This window comes from Pezoporus wallicus, unplaced genomic scaffold (genome assembly GCF_028554395.1).
Source record: "Pezoporus wallicus isolate ANWC-B61680 ecotype Strahan unplaced genomic scaffold, APGP_CSIRO_Pwel_v1 contig_7265, whole genome shotgun sequence".
Classification (NCBI taxonomy): domain Eukaryota; kingdom Metazoa; phylum Chordata; class Aves; order Psittaciformes; family Psittacidae; genus Pezoporus; species Pezoporus wallicus.
Window position 1 is genome coordinate 412,180 of NW_026635568.1, and position 23,023 is coordinate 435,202.

The 23,023-nt window shown below is 61.8% G+C and overlaps 2 protein-coding genes across 6 annotated transcripts in view; both read left to right on the plus strand.

Annotated features, from left to right (window-relative positions):
- The window catches only part of DNMT3A (DNA methyltransferase 3 alpha), a 42,717-nt gene extending 38,527 nt beyond the window's left edge, over positions 1-4,190 (plus strand). For all 3 annotated transcript variants that reach the window (XM_057396808.1, XM_057396806.1, XM_057396807.1), the window contains 3 exons: positions 235-353; positions 443-3,012; positions 3,438-4,190. In XM_057396808.1, the coding sequence (XP_057252791.1) occupies positions 235-353; positions 443-584 (261 nt within the window). In that variant the 3' untranslated portion in view covers positions 585-3,012; positions 3,438-4,190. The remainder of the gene's footprint in view (positions 1-234; positions 354-442; positions 3,013-3,437) is intronic.
- Positions 4,191-8,275: 4,085 nt separating this feature from the next.
- On the plus strand, positions 8,276-20,915 carry DPYSL5 (dihydropyrimidinase like 5). 3 transcript variants are annotated; one of them, XM_057396817.1, is made up of 13 exons: positions 8,277-8,351; positions 12,831-13,095; positions 14,471-14,629; positions 14,864-15,043; positions 15,155-15,223; positions 15,440-15,484; positions 15,725-15,800; positions 16,317-16,473; positions 17,251-17,392; positions 17,718-17,856; positions 17,936-18,147; positions 19,366-19,534; positions 20,136-20,915. In XM_057396817.1, the coding sequence occupies exons 2-13, from the start codon at positions 12,835-12,837 to the stop codon at positions 20,219-20,221; spliced, it is 1,695 nt and encodes a 564-aa protein (XP_057252800.1). In that variant the 5' UTR covers positions 8,277-8,351; positions 12,831-12,834; the 3' UTR covers positions 20,222-20,915. The 3 variants fall into 3 exon arrangements, with proteins under 3 accessions (XP_057252801.1, XP_057252800.1, XP_057252799.1); XM_057396816.1 differs by having other exon boundaries at positions 8,278-8,351; positions 17,718-17,860; positions 17,940-18,147; XM_057396818.1 differs by lacking the exon at positions 19,366-19,534 and having other exon boundaries at positions 8,276-8,351.
- The last annotated feature ends 2,108 nt before the right edge of the window (positions 20,916-23,023 follow it).

Below are 23,023 nucleotides of genomic sequence, written 5' to 3' on the forward strand. Positions count from 1 at the left end.
GGCAAGGGGGTGGTTGGGGTCCTGCAGTGGGGTTCCACAGCCACCCCCAGGGCAGGGTCCTGGCCTCCTTAGGCTTCTGGGAAGGGGTCCCATGAGCAGGGAGGAGGAGGGACATGATGGTGGCACTGGTACCCCAGAATGGTGTCACCCTGCCTGTGAGCCCCCTGCCAGCCTGTCCGGTGCACCAGGGAGCTCTGTGTACCCCAAAGCATGACAAGCCTGTGCCTCTTGCAGTTCAGCAAAGTGCGAACTATCACCACTCGCTCCAACTCCATCAAGCAGGGCAAGGACCAGCATTTCCCCGTCTTCATGAATGAAAAGGAGGACATCCTGTGGTGCACAGAGATGGAGAGGTACCGCAGCTGGATGCGAGTGCGCTGGGTGGGGGGAGTGCCAGCAGTGCCACATCCCCCCCCCGACCCCACTCCCTGTGTCCCCACAGGGTCTTCGGCTTCCCAGTGCATTACACAGACGTGTCCAACATGAGCCGCCTGGCCCGGCAGAGACTGCTCGGCAGATCCTGGAGCGTGCCGGTGATCCGCCACCTCTTTGCTCCCCTGAAGGAATACTTTGCCTGCGTTTAAGAGAGACAGACAGGAACTGGTGACACGGAGCGAGTCAGAAACAAAACCATCCACGCCAAGAGAAGTGAAAATACAGAATGAGAAAAGAGTCAGCACCCAGAAGAGAGATGGGATTTCACAGCCCAATGGGAACCCGGCACACGTCTCCCCGAGCAAAAGGGTTCGGTGTCCTCTCCTGAATTTCCAATGTTCAGCTTTTAGCCTATTTAAAAGAAAAAAACACAAAAAAAACCAAACACCACCAATGAAAACAACAACAAAAAAAAGGCGAACGAAAAAAAAAGAAAAAAAAAAAGGAAAACAAAAAACCAAAACCATTTTTTTTGGGGGGTAACCTTTTCATTTTCCGCTCTTTTCTGGCTGGGTTTTTCTGTTGGTTTGGTTTCCGCTTCTCGGAGCAGCGGGCGAGATGAGATGCTGTCGCCAGCTCTGCTCTCAGAGGAGGGGAAACAGCAGCGGGAAACCCCAGCCGGGAGAGAGGTGGAGGCGAAGGAGAACCCGCTCCGTCAGCGCCGAGCTCGCGGCCCCAGCCGCCGGCCTGGTGAGCTTGTGGGGAGCGCGAAGCGGCAGGGAGGCGCTCGGCCGGCTCCGCAACACCCAGCAACTGAGCCTCACTCTTTTCCACCAGCACCGTTCACTGGTGATATGGAGCCAACCCAACTGGCAGGGAAGCCGAGAACACACACACCACAACACACACCTTTTCTACAGTATTTTGGGTGCCTACCACATGGGAAACCTTGAAGAAAGCAAATTCTAGAAGCCGCTGTTACCTCTTGTTTACAGTTTATATATATATGATAGATATGAGATATAGATATATATATATATAAAAGGTACTGTTACTACTGTACAACCTGACTTCATAATGGTGCTTTTAAACAGCGGGGTGAGTCAAGACATCAGCTTCCATGTTGCCTTACGTGCCGGGCCTTTCCGAGCGAGCGGCGCAGGAGGGGGCCGGGGCTGCGGCCGGGCGGGAAGCGTCTCCATCCCGAGTCATGCAATAACCTTTTTCTGTCCTAAAAGGAAGCGCCTCCCTCGGCGGCGGTGGCGGTGGTGCTGGTGGTGGTGGTGGTAGTGGCCGCCCTGCCTGCCTTGCCCGCCACGTGCACAAACGTACTGGTGCTCTTCTGCATACGTGGCGTCCCCGGCCAGGCTGGTGCTGGGTGTCCCCCCTCCAACCCGGTGGCAGCAGCAGGGTGCCTCTGCCTGCTCCTGCCTGCAGGTGCTGCCTGCCGGGGCGGCGCGGGGCACAGGTGCTGTGAATCGGGCTCTTGCCGAAAGCCGTGGCTGTGCAGGAGGACGCGGGCAGGGCAGGAGGCAGGCAGAGAGGAAGCACAGGACGGAGCGGTGCTGGAGCATGGCTGGGGCGCTCCCAGTGCAGGATGAGGACAGCTGCAGGTCCGTGGACCCTGGTGCTACATCCGCGGGTCCGGGCTGGTTGGCAGGAGGATGATTCCCTGGTGAGCCAGGATGGGACCCTAGTGTTACGCACTGGGTGACTTGAGGCATTGCTCCTCTGTTGGAGTGTGGTTCTGGAGTGACTGTGTCCTGTCAGTGCCCTGTGTCCCCTTCCCAGGGCAGTGGGTGCCCGCGAGGTGCATGGCGGGCACAGCAGTGTTGGTGTCAAGGGCAGGCAGATCTGGCTGCAGGGGCCAGGTGCTGCAGTGGTGTTGGTGGTGCAGAGAGCAGCCGTGGTGCATATAGGCAGGTGCTGGCGTTGCTGTGGATGGCTACTTGTTTGGCAGCTGTGGATGCCACAGGAGGACAGTGGGTCTGGTGTGGTGCAGGGGAATTGCCTCACATCCTCGGTGCCCACTGGGGTGGCCGGGTCCTGTGCCTGGCAGGGGCAGGGACCGGTGCTATGGCGCTGGGGGGGACTCAAATTGTGTCTCCAGCCCATTGCCGTCTCTTCTCTAACTGTGAAAGGTGCTGAAGGTCTGCAGGCAGGAGAGGGGTCCGCTGGCTGCTCGGTGCAGGGTGCTGGCTAATGGCAGCGAGCCGCGCTGGCGGCCCCAGGGTGCTGAGAGGTGCTGGGACCGATGGTGGCGGTGAGGGCGAGTGGGGTGGCCTCAGCGCCCCACATCTCCCCACAGCGCCTGGTGCTACTGGGGGTTTGGAGGAGGCCCCTCTGTCGTTGTGGATGGCGCAGGGAGCTGGGCAGCACAGGGCAGCTGCAGTGGGGGCACCGCAGGGCCCAGCTTTGCCAGGGAGGGTAAAGGAGGTGAGGTGGGATGTGGCCCCCAGCCCTGGGTGCTGAGCTGGGGCTATGGGCTCCAGCTTGGTCCTGGGGCTGGTCTGGCACAGGACTGCTGCAGCAGTGCAGGGTGGGAGCCTTGCATGGCCCTGCAGCATTGTCTGCAGGTCCTGCATGGCCCAAAGCAGTTGGTGCAAGTGCTGCATGGCCCTGCAGTGCTGTCTGCAGGTTCTGCATGGCCCTGCAGCATTTCATGCATGGCTCTGCAGCACTGCTCACAGGCCCTGCACTGCCCTGCAGCACTATCTGCAGGTCTTGCATGGCCCATAGTGCTGGCTGGAGGTGCTGCATGGTTCTGCAGCGCTGCATGCAGGTCCTGCACAGCCTTTCAGCATCACATGTGAGTGCTGCACAGCCCTTCAGCATCACATGCAAGTCTTGCACAGCCCTGCAGCATTGTGCTTGCAGGTGCTGCACGGCACTGCAGCACTGGTTGCAAGTCGTGTGTGGTCCTGCAGTGCTGGGTGGTGGTCTTGCAAGCCCTGCATTGCTGGGTGGTGGTGCTACACGGCCCTGCAGGGCTGGGTGCTAGTGCTGCACAATGCTGCAGCACCATTTGCAAGTCCTGCATGGCCTTGCCGCACTGTCTGCAGGTTCTGCATGGCCCTGCAGTGCCAGGTGCGAATCCTGCACAGCTGTGCAGCACCACTGACAGTGCAGCGCCAATGGGGAGCATGGCACATCCCTGCAGCAGGGCTCGGGGGTGCCTGCGGGCCCTGCTGTGCCGCACCACCCTGGTGCAGCCCTGCAGTGCTTCAATGGGACCCTCAGCCCTGCCGCACCTTTCATAGGCCAGGTCCCAGTCGGTGCTGTGGCACGGCATGCCGGCATGGTGCGGCGTTGACGTGTCCCATGCGGCTCCGGCACCCGCCCCAGGCACCCGTGGTTGGGATGCCCGGGCCAGTTCCAGAGCCGGTGCCAACGGGAAGCAGGTTCCTGTGGTGGCCCAACTGGAACGGTGCCAGGGCAATGCCGGGCTCGGCTCGGTAGTGCCAGGGGCACGTTGGCGGCGGCAGCAGTGGGGACGCCGGGGAAAGAGTTGTTTTTAACGTACCCGACTCACATCTTTTTTTAAAAACAAACAGACAAATTTTGTTGCACAGCCCTTAGATGAAAAACGGTAAAAAACAGAGAAAATAAAAAGAAAAATAAGCCTAAATTCCTTAAGATCCGCCGAGGGAGTAGGGGACAAACACGGTGCTAAAACATTTTATTAAAAATATATATTGTTAAATTAAGTCTGCTGTCTGGACAATGACTGTTTTGTTTTCTTGTAGTGGAGTTTCAAAGAGCACTATTATTTTACTCTTATATATTATTATTAAAAAAAAAAAAGGAAAAAAAAACCGACAAAAACAAAAAGGCATTTTAACTTTGTACTTGAAAACTAAACAAGAGATTTCATGTGTTTTAGCCTAGACATTGAAGTAGCTGACGCTTAACTATTTGTGGGGAATCATGTACTCATACCGAGGGATAAACGCGTAGAGTTCGGTACCCTCCTCTTCCTCCTCCTCTCCTATGATTTGGCTCAGCCTGTGCCCCACCACCACATTCCCAGCCACCCCGGCTGCTCCCCCCCCCTCCAATCCCTATCCCAAACCTCCCCCTTTTCCTCCCCGTTTTATTTTGTGCTTTCCTCTCTCTCGGTTCGTCCCTTCTGTTTTTTGTTGGTTTGTTTTTTTAGGGTCGCTTCTCTATTTATTGCCGCTGAATACTGTGCATCTCACCGTACGGTTCTGGCCCGCGGGGCTGCCCGGCGCTCTGTCGTGTCTGTGTAAGTATTGCTCGTGACATAGCTGTTCTGAACTAATACAAGGTCAATGCGTGCAGCAGATGTAGGAAGTCTGTCCGTTCCGCTTCCATCCCATCCTCCTGATTTACTTTTTTTTTTCTTTGGTGCCCAGAAGACTATAATACAGACGAGCTCCTTTCTAATGTACTTGTGCTGGAGAACACTTGAATAAATGTACTGTTTTTGTGCAAAAAAAAAAAAGAGAAAAAAAGAGGAAAAAAAAAATAGAGAAAAAAAAATCCTGTTGTCATGTGCTGTGTCCTCACAGATTTCCCGGTGGGTGTCTGGGGAGCAGGGGATTCGGGGGGGGACCAGATGGGTGGTGGGGTCCCGGCAGTGGTAGGGTCCCAGCAGCCAATGGGCTTCCAGTGAGGTTCCGGCAGTTGGTGGGGTCCTAATGGGTGGTGGGATTCAGTCGACAGTGGGAGTGGGCAGTTGGGTCCCAGTGGATGATGGGGTCCCAGTGAGTAGTGACATCCCAGCACATATGGTGGGGTCCAGATGATACTGGTGTCGTGGTGGATGGTAGGGTTCCAATGGGTGTGGGATCCAGGCAAACAGTAGGGTTCCCAGTGGGAACTGGGATCATGATAGACAGTGGAGTCCTGGCAGATGTTGGGGTCCCAGCAGATGGTGGGGTCCTGGTGCAGTGCGGTGCTAGCAAGTGGTGGGACCATGCCAGGCAGTGGGATCCTGGTGATGGCAAGGTCCCAGCATGCAGTGGGGTCCCAGTGTGTAGTGGGATCCAAGGGATGGTGGGGTCTCAGTGAGCAGGTTGTTCCTAGTGCTGATGGTGGGGGTCCAAGTGGGTGGTGGAATCAAAGCAACAGTGGGGTCCCACTGGGAACTGAGGTCCTGGTGGACTGTGGGGTCCCAGCAGACAATGGGGTCTCAGTGATTGGTGGGGTCCCAATGTGTGTTGGGGTGCCAGTGGATGATGGAGTCCCAGTGGGGTTCCAGCCATTGGTGAGGTCGCAAGAATAGTGGGGTCCCAATGGACAGTGGGATTTTGGTTGGCAGTGGGGTACTACTGCAGGTGGTGGAGTCCCAGTTGGCGGTGGGACTCAGGCAACCCCAGTGGGAACTGGGGTCATGGTGGACAATGGGGTCCTGATGGGTGGTGGGGTCCTGATGGGTGGTAGGGTCCTGGTGGACACTGGGGTCCTGGCAAGTGGTGGGATCCTGGTGATGGTGGGGACCTTGCAGGCAGCAGGGTCCCAGTGCAGGTAGTAGATCCCAGTGGGTGGAAGGGTCCTGGTGCACAGTGAGGTCACTGGGGAGGACACTGGGGGCTTTGCTCATGCAGAACTGGGCTGTGGAGGTGCAGAGCCCAATGTAAGATGGGACACCATGTCTCTGGCCCATGAGGACACTGCCCCATGCTGCTCCTGTCTCAATTTCTCCTCCAGCTGAGCAGCACCAGGTGGGTGGGAAGACTCCTGGGGACACCATAGTGCCTGTGCTGGATCCCAAGGTGGTGGGGCCTGTGCATGGCCCAGAGATAGAGCCCAAGAAGGGAGGGAGGGATGCTGGAACTGGGGAGAGCACCCACACCCCTGCAGCTGAGGGCTGCCAGGCACCAGGCTGGAGCTGGGCAGGTCAGAGATGGGTGAAATATGACTTGGGAGAGGGCTGGAGGAGGAAAACTGCCTGGAATGGGGAACAACCAGGCTGGGGCTCTCCTGAGACACCCTGACTGCCCAGGGGCTGCACCCAATGGTGCCCAGGGGTTGCTGAGGTCTTTGTGAGCCCGTCCCAGTCTTGTCTGGAAGGTGGGGGGCAGATTCCTGAGTTCCACAACAGCGGGTGCAAGTTGGACAAGGGGTGACTGGGGAAGTCCCCAACCGTAAACACAGCTTCATTGCCTTTGTGGTCAAGTCAAGTCAGCTGCCCATGTAAACCTCATGGAGTTCATTCAACAAGGCCAAGGGCAAGGTCTTGCAACTGGGTCAGCGCAATTCCAAGCACAAATATAGGCTGGAATTGAGAGCAGCCCTGAGGAGAAAAACCTGGGGATGCTGGTCAGTGAGAAGCTCAACATGACCCCACAGTGTGTGCTTGCAGCCCAGAAACCAACCGTGTCCTGGACTGCATCACCAGCAGCGTGATCAGCAGGTCAAGGGAGGGGATTCTGCCCCTCTGCTCTGCTCTGGTGAGACCCCCCACAGCAGTCCTGCATCCAGGTCTGAGGCCCCCCCATAAGAAGGATGTGAAGCTGTTGGAGCATGTCCAGGCCGTAGAGATGATCTGAGGGCTGGAGCACCTCTGCTGTGGAGAAGGGCTGGGAGAGCTGGGCTTCTTCAGCCTGGAGAGAAGGCTCCAGGGAGACCTCAGAGCAGCTTCCAGTGCCTAAAGGGGCCGACAAGAAAGCTGGAGAGGGGCTTTTGACAAGGGCCTGTAGGGACAGGACAAGGGGGAATGGATTTAAACTGAGAAGAGTCTGAGATGAGATTTTAGGAAGTTCTTCCCTGTGAGGGTGCTGAGGCCCTGGCACAGGCTGCCCAGAGAAGCTGTGGCTGCCCCATCCCTGGCAGTGTTCAAGGCCAGGCTGGACGGGGCTTGGAGCAACCTGGTCTAGTGGAAGGTGTCCCTGCCTGTGGCAGGAGGTTGGAACTGGATGAGCTTTAAGGTCCCTTCCACCCCAAACCATTCTGTGAGTCAATGAAATGCCAAGTCCAGCCCTGGCAGCAATACCAGCTGGAAGCAGCTCCACTGGGAGGGACTGGGAGTTCCTGGCAGACACAAGCTGAACTTGAGCCCCTAGTTCCCACCCAGTAACACCCAGAAGTACGCAGTACAGCTCAATGCCACAGATCCCATAGCTGTATGCAAGGGCTGGGTCAGGGACACCAAACTGGATCCTCCTGCATCCCATATCCATATGCCAGCAGCCTGTGGCCACCACAGCAGGCTGTGCTGAGAGCTGCTGGGATGGACTGGGAGATACTTGGCTGTGCTGGGTGCTGCTGGGCACTGCTGGGCTGTACGAGACATTACTGGCTGTCACTGGCCATTGCTGGGTATTACTGGGTGTGACAAGGCTGTGCTGGGTGCTGATGGGTCTGCCAGGTGGTACAGGGCACTACTGGGCATTACCGGTCTTTACTGGGTGTTACCGGGTGTTACTTGTCTGCACTAGGTGTTACTGGTCCGTACTGCGTGTTCCTGGGCGCTGCTGAGGTGTAGTAGGTGTTACGGGTTTGTACTTTGAGAAGCTCATGGGACTGTCAGAGACGGCCATGGGGGAGCGGTGGGATACTGTGGGGTGTCAGGGGGTGACATGAGAGGGATGGTAGGTACCACGGGGGTGTCATGGGGGGAAATGGGTTGTTGGGAGGTGCAGGGGGGGGTTTGGGGATCCCGAGGGTCCCAGGGGTCACGGGGTGGCCGGGGGATCTTGGGGGGTCACGGGGGTCACGGGGTTACTCGGGGCCGTTCCCCCCCGCCGATGTGCGGGCTCCCGTCGCCACGGCAACCGCGCGGGCAGGTGGCGGGGTCCTGGGCGCCGGCCCCGCCCCGTCCCCCTGTCAGTCAGGCCTCGCGCAGCTCAACCTGCTGGGGGCATAAGCCCCGCCCCCATCGCGAAGCCCTGCGGCGATTGGTGGAGGCGGCGGGCAGGCCCCGCCCCCGCCGCGCAGGTTTGGCTGAGAGGCGATCGCGGAGCGGCGGCGCGGCGGGTGCAGCCGGAGCGGGAGAGCGGCGGGAGCGGGAGGTACCGGGGGCGCCGGGCGGGGTCGGGCGGTTCCCGCACTGGCGGGTCCCGTCTTGTTGCTGCCGTATCGCGACGGGTGGGGCGATCGCGACAGGTGCATGTATCGCGACAGGCCCGTGGTGTCGCGACAGGAGAGGGGGGAGAGTGCCCATGTGGCGCCTCGCGGAGGACTGAGGGGCAGAAAGGCTGCTTGTGGCTCCCACCCGTGCATAGCTGGTCACCTGTCACGACAAGACGATGGTGTCGCGACAACGCAAAGGGTTCTCCTCGGCGGGGTGTGGCGATAGGGCCGCCCCGCCCGAGGGGGCCCGGCTTCTCGGTCGGCCTCGTGTCGCGACCGGGTGCGGAGCAGCAGGTGCATGGGGGGCGGAGGAGCCGGACCCGGGGAGCCGTGGCGCGGGCGGGGATCTCGCCGGGCCCGGGCCATTGTTCCGCGGGGGCTCCCGGGCGACCCAGCCCCGCCCCGCCCGGAGCATCCTTTGTGCTGGGCGGCACCGGGCTTTGTCTGCTGGGCCGCTCCGGGGAGGCGGCCGGACTCAGCCCCCCCTTCCCCGGTAACCGGGTAGCGGGCCCCACCGCCGCATCCCCGGGGCCGCCCCTCACCCCGGCGCCCCGTGCCTTTCGGTCCCCAGCACCCCGCACCGGGGACCCCCCACCATCCTCAGTCTGTACCCGGGGACCCCCCCATACGGTCCTGGGCCGGACCCCCCGCCCCCGGCTGGCAGCCCCCAAGGGCTCGGTGCCCGCCGCGCCGCCGGCCTGCCGCATTGACGGCTGCGACGCACCCACCCGGCACGCCCTGGGCTGCGACGGGGACCCCGCAACGGGGCCGGGGGATCCCGCCGGCCACCGGCACCCCTCTGCCGTGGCAGCCACCGGGTGTGGCCGTGCCATGTGCAGTGCCAAGGTGCCCGCGGGGACCGGGTCCGGCTGCTCACAGGCCCAGCATCCTGGGCAGCCGGTGCTGGTGGAGCATCCCTGGCCCCCACCCGTTGGTTATGGACACGCGACTCCCCACATGCTTCCCGGGGTGGTGGCTCGCTCACCCCACACCGGAGCTTGTCCCGACCACGGGGTGGTCGGTGAGACCTCAGCAGCAGGGCAGGGATCCCATGTGCAGTGCTCCAGCGGGCACCCAGCCTGGCCGTGGCCAAAACGGAGTCAGGGCTGGGCTAGGAGGGTCCTGGTGGCAGTGACCCCCTCAAGAGGCATCTCCCGGGTGGGTGGGGATGCCAACCCACCCACCAAGGGCAGACAAGGGTGGTCGTGGTTTGGTGTCATCGGTGGTGCTGATGCTGCCTGGGAGGGACAGTCACCGTGCCCAGCCCTGACAAAGGAGGGTGCGGGGGGGGGGGTTGTTGTTGTCACCGGCACAGACAAAAGCGGGGGATGGTAGTAGAGGGGCCGTGTCCGTGGCGGGTGCAGGAGCAGCCCCCAGCCTCGCCGCACAATGCAGCTCTCTGTATGCAGCCGCACCACAGCCCCACCATCCCGGCACAAAGGCCAAGCCCAGCAGCCGCCCAGGCCCAACAGGTGCCCCTTGGCAGCCCCCGTCAGGGCGGGGGTCTCTTTGTCCTGCCGGGGTCACAGCTGTCCCTGGCCAGCAGCCAGCAGGCGCTGGGGGGACTGCAAGCCCCACGAGATGGCCGTGCTGCTTTGTGTGCTGGGAAGAGCCACCGTGGCCCGCCGCCTCCTGGTGCTCACCCAAGGACTGCTGAGCCGGGGGCTGCTGCAGTGGTGGGGTTGGCTGGGGGTCCCAGAGGATGCTGCACCACCCCAGTGCTGCTGCCGTATTTCTGCCCTGCCTGGGGAACCTGTTGTCTCGCTGAAACCTCCTGCTTGCCACACCAGCCAGCAGCCTGGTTCTGGCTGTGCCACCGCACAACAGCAGCTCACCAGGGCATGGGCGGGAGCCCCGGTGTTACCAGGGCAGGCTGTGCTGCTCTGGCACAGCAGCAGGGCTGAGGGACAGAACCCCTGAGGATGCTCAGAGTGAGCTCGGGGTACCTGTGCCAGACTGGCCATAGTAGGCATCTTGGGGACCAGGGTATAGGACCAGTGTGCCGACTGGGGCAGTTGCTGGAAGTGCTAGAGGTGGGAGGCACAGGGGTATCTGGCTGTGTCCCTGAGGAGGGGTCAGGAAAGGAGCCTGTGCAGCATGGTGGGGGGATCACAGCAGTGGTGGCAATGGTGTGGGCAGCTCATGGCAGCCAAAGCCACAGGCAGCATGTTGAGCTGCCATCCCTCATCTGTGCATCATGTCCAGCCCACGCCAGGCTCACCCTTGCCTGTGTACCCACAGCCAGTGCCTCACCCCATCACAGATCTGGCTGGCAGGGGGGATGTGTCTGGCAGTGTGAGGCCATGAGACAGGCCAGGCAGTGCAGGGCCCCAGCATGGGTCAGGTCCCACCCTGGTCCATGCAGCACCAGGCACAGTGGGTGCCCTGTCCCTCCATCCCACCCGTGTCAGGGGGCCTTGCCCATGCCTCAAAGTGAGAAATGCTACAGCACCAGGATCCAGAGCAGGCTGCCTCCCCACACCCTGCCGTGCTCCAGATCCGTCTGTCACAGCAACCCGCTTTCATCTTGGGGTACGATGCACCACCTCCCTCCTGCACCCTCATTCCTGTGCTGTATCAACACTGTCCTGCCTGGCCCACCCGTGCCCTGAGGTCCCATGGAGGCTCATGGGGGCAGTGGACACCACCATGTCTCCCGTGGTCCCTCACAACACCAAGGTCAGTGACATCTTGCCACATCCTACGATTCAATGATCCGGGCTGCTGATGCAGTCTCACAGGTCTCCAGGTGGGGCTGCCTCCTTGTCCCCCCATCCCTGGCAGTGCAGCCGTTGGTGTGAGTGTCAGCAGCTTTCCCAGGTCCTAGGCAGAGCTGGGGGACAGATACAGGGAGGGGTGCCAGTGCCCAGTGTGCTGTGCATAAAGTTGTTGCCATCCCATCTCCATCCCTATGGGACCCGTTTTCCTCTGCTCACCCTTGTCAGCCAGCACAGCTGTGCAGGCAGCAGCATTCCTCATGGGGTGGGGGCCGCCTTTCCCAGGAGCATTCCCTGTGACAACGGGGCTGCCTGCAGGACCCTGTGCCAGAGTCAGAGCAGCAAGACAAGGCACAGGCTGGTACCAGGCTTGCCCATAGCAAGGCTGGCACTGCTGCATGCAGCCCCAGGGCAGGAGCCATCCCAGGAAGGGCTCCCAGTACACAGCCCCAGTGTGGCTGCATCCCTGTGGTGGGCACAGCCGCTTGGCTTCCCTGGGCAGCTGCTCCTACCCATGGTGCTGGGAATGCTCAGCTGCCAAGCAAAGCCCCGCTCAGCCTTGATGGCCACCGTGGCTCCCAGACAGCTCTGGGGAAGCTGTTTGCTGCCCAGCTGATGTTCTGCTGGTGGCTGGGAATCCCTGGCATGAACTCAGGACAGTCAGAGCAGTTCCCTGGCCACAGCAACTGCGTGGCCAGCCCCTCACCACAAGGGACCGTGCCCCATGGCTCAGCACTGGCCCCAGCATTGCAGCAAGGACAGCGTGTGCCATGCCTGCGTGGGGACCTGGGGACCACTCACACCAGGGCTGTGGCTGGCTGGGCAGTGCCATGGTGCCTGCATGCAGTCCTGGCCTTCATCTGGAGGAGGAGAGAGCTGCACTGCCTGGCCCCCATGGGCACAGCCCTGCAGGCAGCACTGGGGTGTCCCAGGGATCCCTGCATAGGGGTCTAGGGGTCCCAGCCTACCTCGCAGTGGGAGGTGCTCCTGGGGTGCCCATGCAGCCAACACATACTGTCCCTGCTCAGACGGGTCGATTGTGTTTGACCTTCATCTACCACATGAATTATAGATTGTATCTGGGGTTGTCCCTCTCTGCCAGGGGGGCTCCAGCAAAGCTGGCAGTGTGCAGGGCTGTGGCACAGAGGCACTGGCACCCTCCATGCCAGCACTGGCCACCCTACAGTGCCACCAGGACAAGGCAGGCAGCCTGCCCCAAGCATGCATTGTACCCCTGGAAGAAGCCCCAGCAGTGTCTCCTCTGCACGTGTGGCACCCACAGCAGGATGTGGCCCCCTCTTGCACCCTCCGCTGGGGTGTGGGTCCAGCAGCCTGGATGCGGGCGCTGGGACCATGGGCTGGGCAGTGCTGGCCAGGTGCAGGTTCACGTAGCCAGAGCAGGGGGACTCAGAGCACCCAGCGCCCCTCCTCTCCACGGATTTCCTGGGATAATCCAGTGTTGACACAGCCCGGGGTGGGGATGGGCATGGCAGACACACAGCGGCGGGGCTGCCTGGAACCCTGCCTGTCTGCACCAGGTCTCTGTGCTGAGAAGCACGACTTGAGTTCCTCCACACTAGCCTGGGATGTCCAGGGAGGGGTGGGCAGTGGGGATGAGACCCCCCCTCGCCCTGGCCCCAGGGGGCTGCACGGGACAGGAGCATCCAGCAGCCACCCCAAGGCTGATGTCTGTCTTCACAGCACCATGCTTGCCAACGCAGCCACCATGCGGATCCTCATCAAGGGAGGGAAGGTGGTGAACGACGACTGCACGCTGGAGGCAGATGTCTACATCGAGAACGGCATCATTCAGCAAGTGGGCCGCGAGCTTATGATCCCTGGCGGGGCCAAGGTCATTGATGCCACCGGCAAGCTTGTTATCCCTGGTGGCATTGACACCAGCACCCACTTCCACCAGACCTTCATGAATGCCACCTGTGTGGATGACTTCTACCATGGCACCAAGGTACTACCTGGCTGCAGCCTCCCCTGCAACCTCCGTGTATGTGCTGCCTCACCCTAATTCCATGCTCACGGAGGGCCCCATGGCTCCTGGGGTGCCGCAGGGTGGTGGTGTGTAGCACCCAGGTTGCCCAGAGAGGCAGTGGATGCGCCATCCCTGGAGACATTCAAGGCCAGGCTGGATGAGTCTTTGAGCAACCTGATCTAGTTGAAGATGTCTCTAATCATTGCAAGGGGGTTGGACTAGATGACCTTTGAAGGTCCTTTCCAACCCAAACTATTCTATGATTCTATGATTCTGTCCATGTCCAAGGGGGATGCTGGGCAGGCAAGAGCGTTTGGCAGCCAGGCCCCACCAGTGGGAGCTGCATGGTTTGAGCAGGCTCTGCCCTGGCACTGTGGGCAGCATCGGCTCCCTGGCAGCCTGGCACAGTGTCCCCACTTCCCCATCCATCAGGTCCCCTTGCTGTGAGCATCCTCCTCCTTTGCTGGGGCATCTGGTCCCCAGATGGAGCCCTTCTGCTCTCTGCACACCACCAGCTGTGTACCCCTGAGCCGATGCTGCTGTCACAGGACAGAGTGGAAGATGCACTGATAGCAGCAAGGCTGCCATGGGGCTGCTCTGCAGTGCCAGCCCAGCCTGGGACCCTGTGGTGCCATGCTCTGGGTGCCACTGCCAGGGGGTGTCAGGGGGCCTGAGCAGTGCCAGAGCCAGCTGTCTCCAGCACCCCACACAGAGCAGCCGTTGTGCTGGGCCAGCGCTGGCTGTGCTTGGCCCTGCAGCAGAGGGGCTGGGGGGTCAGTCACATGCTGCAGCACAGTGAGGAGCATGGAAATGTGTCAGAGGGAGGGCAGGGTCTGGTGCAGTGATCACAGACACCCAGTGCTATGCTGCTTCCCATCTCCATCCCAGGATGATGCCTTACAGCACCACACCACCACCACTGGCTGCCCCAGCCTGTGAGGGCAATTGGTAAAGGAGCTTTGGGGATTAGCCAGGCTGGGTGAGCTGAGGACACCAGCGGGTGCGACCATGCCTCTCCTGCCACCCATGTCTGCCATGCCGAGGGGCTCTCCCTGCAGCCCAAATCCAGTAACTGGTGCTGTAGGAGGCAGTCGGTGCCATGGTGGGTGGTAGGATTTTGGGTCTCCAGATGTGCCATGCACTCAAGATGTTCTGGTGCAACTGGGCAGCCACAGGCACGGTCAAGGTGCTGCAGTGGGGGTGTTGCACGCCAGCGTGGTGCAGGGGGATCCCTCCGGCAACAGAGCCTGGCCCAGGGGATTACCCTGCTCCTAGCCAGGCAAGATTAGCACTGCCTGGTGGTGTGGGCAGCAGGGGCTAAATCCTGCCCCTTCAGCGCTGCTGTAACCTGCAGGCAGCCCTGGTAGGAGGTACAACGATGATCATTGGCCATGTCCTGCCTGACAAGGAGACCTCACTGCTGGACGCCTATGAGAAGTGCCGCAGCCTGGCCGACCCCAAGGTCTGCTGCGACTACGCCCTGCACATGGGCATCACTTGGTGGTCACCCAAGGTGAGTCCATTTACACCAGCAGAACGTGGCTTCAGCCCCCGGGAGCAGCTGCTGTGTCCAGGGCTAATTCCAGCCCCACTGATCCCATTAGCGGCTCGGTGGGGTGGTCTGAGCCCCCAGGCTGCCTTTTGAGCTGCCTTGATCCAGGCTCACTGGGGCAGGAGGTCCCCATGGGGCTGAGCCCAGATCTGCCATGTCTCCCCCTGCTGTGCTGCCTCTCCCGTCCCGGTGCAGGTGAAGGCAGAGATGGAGACACTGGTGCGGGAGAAGGGGGTGAACTCCTTCCAGATGTTCATGACCTACAAGGACCTGTACATGCTGCGGGACAGCGAGCTCTACCAGGTCTTCCGGGCCTGCCGCGATTTCGGCGCCATCGCCCGCGTCCATGCTGAGAATGGCGAGCTGGTGGCTGAGGTGAGCAGTGGGGACGAGGGGTGCCCAGCAATGATGGGCACCAGCCATGTGCTTGGGGCAGGCAGAGCCCCCAGTGTTACCTCCATCCTGACAATCCCCTCTGTTCCCCAGGGAGCAAAGGAGGCATTGGACCTGGGCATCACGGGGCCAGAGGGCATTGAGATCAGCCGGCCCGAAGAGGTAGGTGATTGCTGGTGTCCCCGAGTCACCGCACACATGTGGTTGGGGTGTTCTGAGCCACCTTCATGGCCACCATGTGCCTGTCTGTGCCATCCTGCACCCCTATGCACACCAATCCTTTCACCACCCATCAGTGTCACCAAGCCTGACGCTGCACCATGCCCCAGCCAGGGCATTTTGCCGTGCCATGTGTCTCACTGCCTGCTCTCTCCGTAGCTGGAAGCCGAGGCCACGCACCGTGTCATCACCATTGCCAACAGGGTGAGTAGTCCCATGCTGGAGGTTGCACTGAGGTCCCCTCTATGAGCATGCTGGGTGCGTGGCGCACAGCAGTGCTGGACTGCAATGGGTATCCCACCTCCTTGTGCGGTTGGAGCATCCCCCTTTGCTGCAGCTGGCGGTGGATGCCCTGGTTCCATCGGGAGACCTCACTGTGTGCATGGGGAGCTCCCATGGAACTGGGGCACCACAGGGACAGTGACGCTGACACCCTCTCTGCAGACCCACTGCCCTGTTTACCTTGTGAACGTCTCCAGTATGTCCGCAGGGGATGTCATTGCTGCTGCCAAGATGCAAGGTAGATGGGCACGCCCAGGGTGAGATATGACCCTCCCCCAGGCTGGCAGTGGGGTGGGATGTGGGCATACAGGTAGTGTGTACATGCAAGTGTGAGCACTTGTGGTGTCACAGACATGGAGCACACGTAGGGATGTGGGCATACAGCAACAAGGACACATGGGCAAGGAGCACATGCACGGACACAGACATGCCCACAGACATGGGATACACATGAGGTGAATGTGGGCACCAGGAAGGTCACAGGCACGAAGGGATGTGGATGTGGGCACACGTAACATGCAAAGGCATGGATAAGCATGGCACGTATGGGTCTGTGAACACGCATGGGCACTTACACAGACAGGGACACAGGAGCCCGTGGGTGCATGTGGGGACGTGCCCTTTGACACGTGTGCACGTGTGGGCCCACAGGAGCTCAGCTTGCAGACATGGGACACAGACATGAGCACACGTGTACACACACACACGTGTATGTACATGCCTGTGCCCCACACATTATCCTCTGCCCCCACAGGGAAGGTGGTGTACGCGGAGACGACCACAGCACACGCCACGCTCACTGGGCTGCACTACTACCACCAGGACTGGTTCCATGCTGCTGCCTACGTCACCGTGCCGCCGCTGCGCTTGGACACCAACACCTCAGCCTACCTCATGAGCCTGCTCGCCAAGTGAGGCACCCTGGGTACACCCTCCCCACAGGCTGTGCTCCAGGGCAGCTGTTGCTGTGCTTGCTGGTGCTCTCCAGGCATCCCTGATGTCTGCTCCCAGGTGCTGTGCCACCCATCTGCCCCGTCACCCCAGCACCACGTATTCTGGCACCCTGCTCTCCTGGTGCTGCACTCTCCAGATGCTTCAGCCACTCCTCTCCTTGGGCTAACCCTCAGGCACTCCACATGTCCAGCACCTCACTTCTTGGGCACCCGGCTCTCTGGGTGCCTCACTTCCCAGACATGCCCTGAGCACCTGGGATGTTGGATGTCCCATTGCATGGGCACCCCAATTCCTGGGCACCCTGCTCCCTGGGTGCTGAGTTTGGCACCCAGGGAGTAGATGCTAAGGTTTCCAGGCACCCCAGTGCATGGGTGCCACAATCCCTGGGCACGCCACTCTCTGGGTGCACCACTCCCTGCGTGCTGAGCTCCCCAGGCACCCCACTGTATGGGTGCCCCACTCCCCAGGCACCCCATTACATGGGTGCTGAGCTCCATTGGCACCCCATAGCATGGGTGCCCCCCTACTTAGGCATCTGGCTCCCCAGGCAATGAGATTCCTGAACACCCCCTGATGTTGGTGCCCCACTCCCTGTGCATTGAGCTCCTCAGGCATCCCACTATGTGGGTGCTCCATTCCCTGGGTGCTGAGCTCCCTGGGCACTCCACCACCAGCTGACTATGGCCGAGCCACCCCGGTCAGGCCATCAGCAGCACTGCCCTGTCCTCCTGCAGTGACACTCTGAACATCGTGGCCTCTGACCACCGGCCCTTCAGCACCAAGCAGAAAGCCATGGGCAAAGAGGACTTCACCAAGATCCCCCACGGCGTCAGCGGCGTGCAGGACCGCATGAACATCATCTGGGAGCGAGGCGTGGTACGAGGGTCCCACTCCCCTCTGTGCCCACAGGCCCCCCTGAGATGGGGCTGCTCCCTGGCTCTTGGGGGGCTCAGTTTGGGGCCAACTTGGGCTGAGCTGGCCCCTGCTTTGGGATGGAAGGTCCTTTTCCTGGATCCCCAAGATGACCCATGGGGTGTGTGACTTCCGGCATGGGGCCAGCAAGGTGCTCCCCAGTGCAATTCCATATGTCCCTGCAAGGGGCATGGCCCCAGCAGCACCTATGAGGTGTTTGGGGTGGGCAGTGGTGCAGGGCTGGGGGCAGCATGCAGCCCTGCACATCCTCACCCTACTCTGGCACCAGGTTGGGGGCAAGATGGATGAGAACCGCTTCGTGGCCGTGACCAGCTCCAACGCTGCCAAGATCCACAACCTGTACCCCCGCAAAGGCCGGATCATCCCTGGGGCTGACGCCGATGTCGTCGTCTGGGACCCTGAGGCCACTAAGTAGGTGCAGCCAGCAGGGGGGCTGGGAAGTGGTCCTTTGCCACCAAGCACCCCCTCACCAACCTGTCCCCCCACCCAGAACCATCTCGGCCAGCACCCAGGTGCAGGGGGGGGACATCAACCTGTACGAGAATATGCGCTGCCATGGGGTGCCCCTGGTCACCATCAGCCGTGGGCGCGTGGTTTACGAGAACGGCGTCTTCATGTGCGCCGAGGGTACTGGCAAGTTCTGCCCGCTCCGCTCCTTCCCGGACTCTGTCTACAAGAAGCTGGTGCAGCGGGAGAAGGTATGGGGGGCACGGTGAGGGCCGTGCGGGGCTGTGCCGGGGCATGGGGCAGGGCTGCTGGTGCTGGGAGGATGGGTCTCTGCTGCACCACCGCGGTGCCACACTGTGCTGTGGTTGGTACCAACCTGCAGCATGCCTCATGCAGGGGATGGGAGAGGGCAGCAGCAGCGGTGGGTCCTGAGGGTGGTGTGCAATGGAGGACCCCACCAGCTCCTGCACTTCCCTGGGTCCTTGCCTGTGTGCTGGCTGCATAGAGGGTTTGGGGATGTTCAGCCTGCGTGCTATGGTGACCAGTGGTCATACCAACACATGTGCTAGGCATCGGGGCCCTCTGCAATGCTCTTGTGCCAGGCTCTCTTCCATTAGCTGGGTCACCCCTCTGCAGCCTCACGGTGGCCCCACATGCCGCGCGGCAGGGACATACACGGCTGGGACGGGAGGGCCTCCAGGACATGCACCCTCTGGGCTGCAGGGCAGGTCTTGGCCACACTCGGAGACTGCAGAGGTTGCACTCTTCCTCTCCATCACATGGGGGGCTTGGCTACTGCTGCCATCCCCATCTGCCTCATTGGTCCCAGGGCTGCCCAGGGGTGACACCCAGGACCTCCAGCAGACCTTGGTGTTAGGGACCCCTCTGTGCCCCCCTCTGCACCCAGCTGCAGGGAATGCACTGGGTGCTTGATGTGGTGCCAGTGCTGTGACAGAAGGGGACAACTGGGGTGTGCCAGAACTGTCATGGGGAGACAATGGCCAGCACTGGGGGGACGTGTCCTCAGACCCCATCCCTGGGGTGCCTGGCTGGAGCCATGTCTGGCCAGGGACAGCACTGGGGGACACCAGCACCTTGCTGCGGGAGGGGTTGGCTTAGGCATCACCATGGGGATGGGGGTGAGGGGCTGTGCCACCGGGGTCACCTGCCTCCCCCAGCTGCTGCCCTGGCACCTTCTGCACCGGGAGCCCCGCAGCCTGGTCACACCCCGTTCAGTGCCTCCCCACACCACAGCCCTCTCCCCACACCGTAGCATGCCCTGGACCCCTTTCTCCTCCCCACACCCGGCTGATCCGCACCCCGCCATAAGGCACGGGCACTCCTAACCCTGCTCATGCCATAGGGCACACCATGCTCTCCCCGCACCCTAGCCACAGCCCCTCACCCAGCACAGTGTGGTGCCCACCAGGCTGACCCTCTCTCTCTGCTCTTTCTTTCCCTTCTGGCAGAGTTTAAAGCTGCGGGGTGTGGATCGCACCCCGTACCTGGGGGACGTGGCCGTGGTTGTGCATGCTGGGAAAAAAGAGACGGGGACGCCCCTGGCCGATACCCCCACAAGGCCCGCCACACGACACGGGGGTATGAGGGACCTCCACGAGTCCAGCTTCAGCCTCTCCGGTAAGAGGGTCCGGGCAGCCCCGGCTCCATGTCCAGCCCTGACCCAGGGCCTGCCCCCAGGGTGTCCTTCCCCTTTCCTGGGCCAGGAGCCATGCCATGCCCACGCTCCCATGGCAGAGTAGGGAGCTGACCCCATCCCTGGACCCGTTCCTCCATGCACCGTCCATCTCGTGGCTGCACCAGTGGGGCTCCAGCTGGGCACGGGGTGCCAGGCAGCAGGGTTGAGGTGCTGTCCAAACACACATGGCGGGTATCCCATGCTATGTGCCAGGCTGGACCAAGCCTCATGGCGTGTGAGGGCAGGAGCAGGGCGGGCTGCACCCTGAACTGCAGTGCTTGGCTCCTGTGGTGGCTGTGCTGGGGCTGGCAGCCTCTGACCATGCTTCCTGCCAGCATCCCACTCAGTGCTCTTGGCACAGGGCAGGATGTCAGGGCCTTGTGGGTTGTCAGCATTGGTCCTGGTGCTGCACGAGGCACTGGTGCTGCAGCACGTGGCACAGCCTAGGCAGGAGCAGGGCTGCAGGGGAGCCGGGGGATGCAGAGCACCCTTAGTCCCGTGGTGCTGGCATCCCTGACGCCTGTTCGTGCATCTGTCTGGCAGGTTCTCAGATCGATGACCACGTTCCAAAGCGAGCTTCGGCCCGGATTCTCGCTCCCCCCGGAGGCCGGTCGAGCGGCATTTGGTAGAGCCGAGGACCTGTCCCCCAACTGAGGACCAGGTGCCGGCCACAGACCCCCCGGCTCCGGCGGGGCTCCCCTCGCCCCGGGGGGCCGTGCCTGGCCCCCGTCCTGCCCGCAGGGCCGGGCTGTGCCGGCAGCCGTGTGCGGTGGGCTGGAGGCCGGGAGGCTGCAGCCCGGCCAGCGGGAGGGGACGGGGGCAGCGAGTGAGCCCCCCCGGCCCTTTTCTGTTTGCACGTTGGGTTTGGATCAGTGAATTTTTGACTTGTTTGTGCATCACGTGGAAATACTCTGAAGTGGTTTGTGTCACTAGCATTAGGGGAGAAGCAGGGACACCCCCACCCCCCCTCCAACCCCTGGGCTGACCCCCTCCATCCCCACACCCCTTCCAGCCCCACGCGTGAGCCTGCACAAGTGTGATACTGCAGCCCATGGGCACACAAATGTGCACACCTGTGCATCCCTCCATGCAGAGGTGTTAGCACACTCCTCACAGCCATGTGTGTGTGTGTGTACACGTGTGTCACCCGTGTACGGACTGAGATGCTCACAGCACACATGCACATGTGTGTGCATTCCTCCATGTGAAGCACCAGCAGGCTCCTCACCACCTGTGTGTGTGCACACGTGTGTCATGCTATGCACGGTCTCAGACATACACATAGCTCTGTGCGTGTTCTCAGTGCCCTGTTCATTGCACACACATGTGATCTCCTTGGCAGGTGTCCACATGCACACACATCCCTCCGTGCTGGGAGCCATGTGGGATGTGAAATATTCCCCATGTCCTGTTCCCCTCCTCGGTGGGTCCCTGTCGGGGGGGGGCGGGCAGGCACAGGCAGTGTGGGGGTCCTGTTCCCCCCTAGGTAGTCAATATTGGCCGTTTTAGGAACCCGCGGTACGTCTCTGTTTGCTCATTAAAGACCGTTCACAGCACCTGGCCTCCGTGCCTGCCTGGGGGGTCCTGGTGGGGATATGGCACGTGATGAACCCCTATCTCCCTGCTTCCCAGTGCGCCTGCACTTTGACATCGCTGGGGTCCAGGACCATCTCCATGTTCTCCCTGGATGCCCACCCATCAGACCCCACCACTGGGGAAGAGGCCCCGGGCTGGGCCACATGGCAGCACTGGGTCCAACACGTGGCCACCAGACCTGGTACCCACCACTGCAGCAAGTGGTGCCCAGGAGAGTGCTGAGAGCATCCCTGGGATGTGGGACACAGGGGGGTGTGAGTGACACAGGGACACGGACAGGCAGACATGGCCATTCAGCCAACAATATCAACATCGCTGTGGGCAGCCATGTTAGTCACGCACCTCCACATCAGGAGGGTGAGGACACACACATGCACACACATGCACATCCACGCACATATATGTACACATGCTGCATGCTTGCACAAGTGCACAGAAAGGTGCAGGGGGGCTGAGGGTAGGGATGGGGTGCAGGGGAGGGTTTGGACGTCAGTGAGGTGGGGATGGGTTGCAGCCGGCGCTGGGTGTCTGGGGGGATGCCTGGAGTCTGGGGGGAGCTTTGGGGAGCTCTGGGGGTCCCCAAGCTACACGGGGGGCAAATGTCCCAGAAGACTGTGGGGCTCCAGGAGGCCCCAGAGTAGGCAAGGAGGGACACCGGGAGTGTGCGGTGGGGTCCGGGTGGGGTCCCGGCTCCGGGGGTGCTACTGGAGATTCCAGCAGGTCTCAGGGGATTCCTGGCGTCCCGGCAGTGAGGAGGCCGTCGCCGCTCGCCCCCAGGGGGCGCTGTGCGATGGAGCGGTAGGGAGGGGGTGTCCGTCCGGTGCCCCCGGGGATGGAGCGGCCTTGAACGGGGTGGGGGTAGCCGGGGATAGAGCGAATGGGGCCGGGGCTGGAGATGCGAGGCCGCGGCCCGGGGTCCGCCGTGCTGGTGGCGGCGGGGTCCGGCCTGACTCAGCGGCGGCCGCAGGGCCGTGGCCCCGGTACGGTACGGCACGGCACGGCACGGCACGGTACGGTATGGTATGGCACGCCGGGAGCTGTAGTCCCGGCGCGGGCGCCACCCCCCGTTACCGGGCATCACCTGGGAGAGCCCCGGGTCCCGCGGTGCCCCCGTTACAGGGTTTTGCCTGGTCAGGCAGGGCCGGTGCTGCCTGCCCGGTGCCATGGGCAGCAGGTGCCATTGCCGGTACCAGATGAGCAGGCAGAGCCGGTGCAGGACTGTCTCGGCCAGAGTGGTACGGGCTGATGGGTGGCTGTCACGGTGACCTGCCAAAGCGTGATGCGCTCTTGTCCCTTGTTCTTATGGCAGCACAGTGGTGGTGGCCTTGGCATGGTGGCTGTAGCCTCAGAGCCTTTGGCGGCAGGACAGCATCGCAAGCTTCAAATGGTGCCTTCTCTGGCACGTGTTGAGTGGGGTGATGATGCCCTTCCCGGTGCTCCCTGTGCTGTTTCTTGCCAATGAGCTTCATGCCATACAGGGAAGAGCAGGTCCCTGAAGCCATGGTGCAGAGGCACAATCCCAACTCCCCAGTGCCACCCCGAGACACCCCACTGTGACTGTCACTGGGCTGGGGCATTGCATGCCACTGTGGCATGTCCCCACCATCACCCAGGTGTGGGGACGTGGTGGGGGACAGCACACCCATGGCATGCCAGTGCATCTGGGGCACGTGGGGCATCTCCAGGGGCTGCCACGGCATAGGACTGCTGGCACGGGTGTCCCCTGCCCCATTGTGGGGTGCTGGCAAGTGGCTCTCCCTGCACCAGCTCCAACAACCCGCCTGGTTTGAACCATCAGGAGGCACTCGGCATTAATATTTCAGGGATGCTGCGCA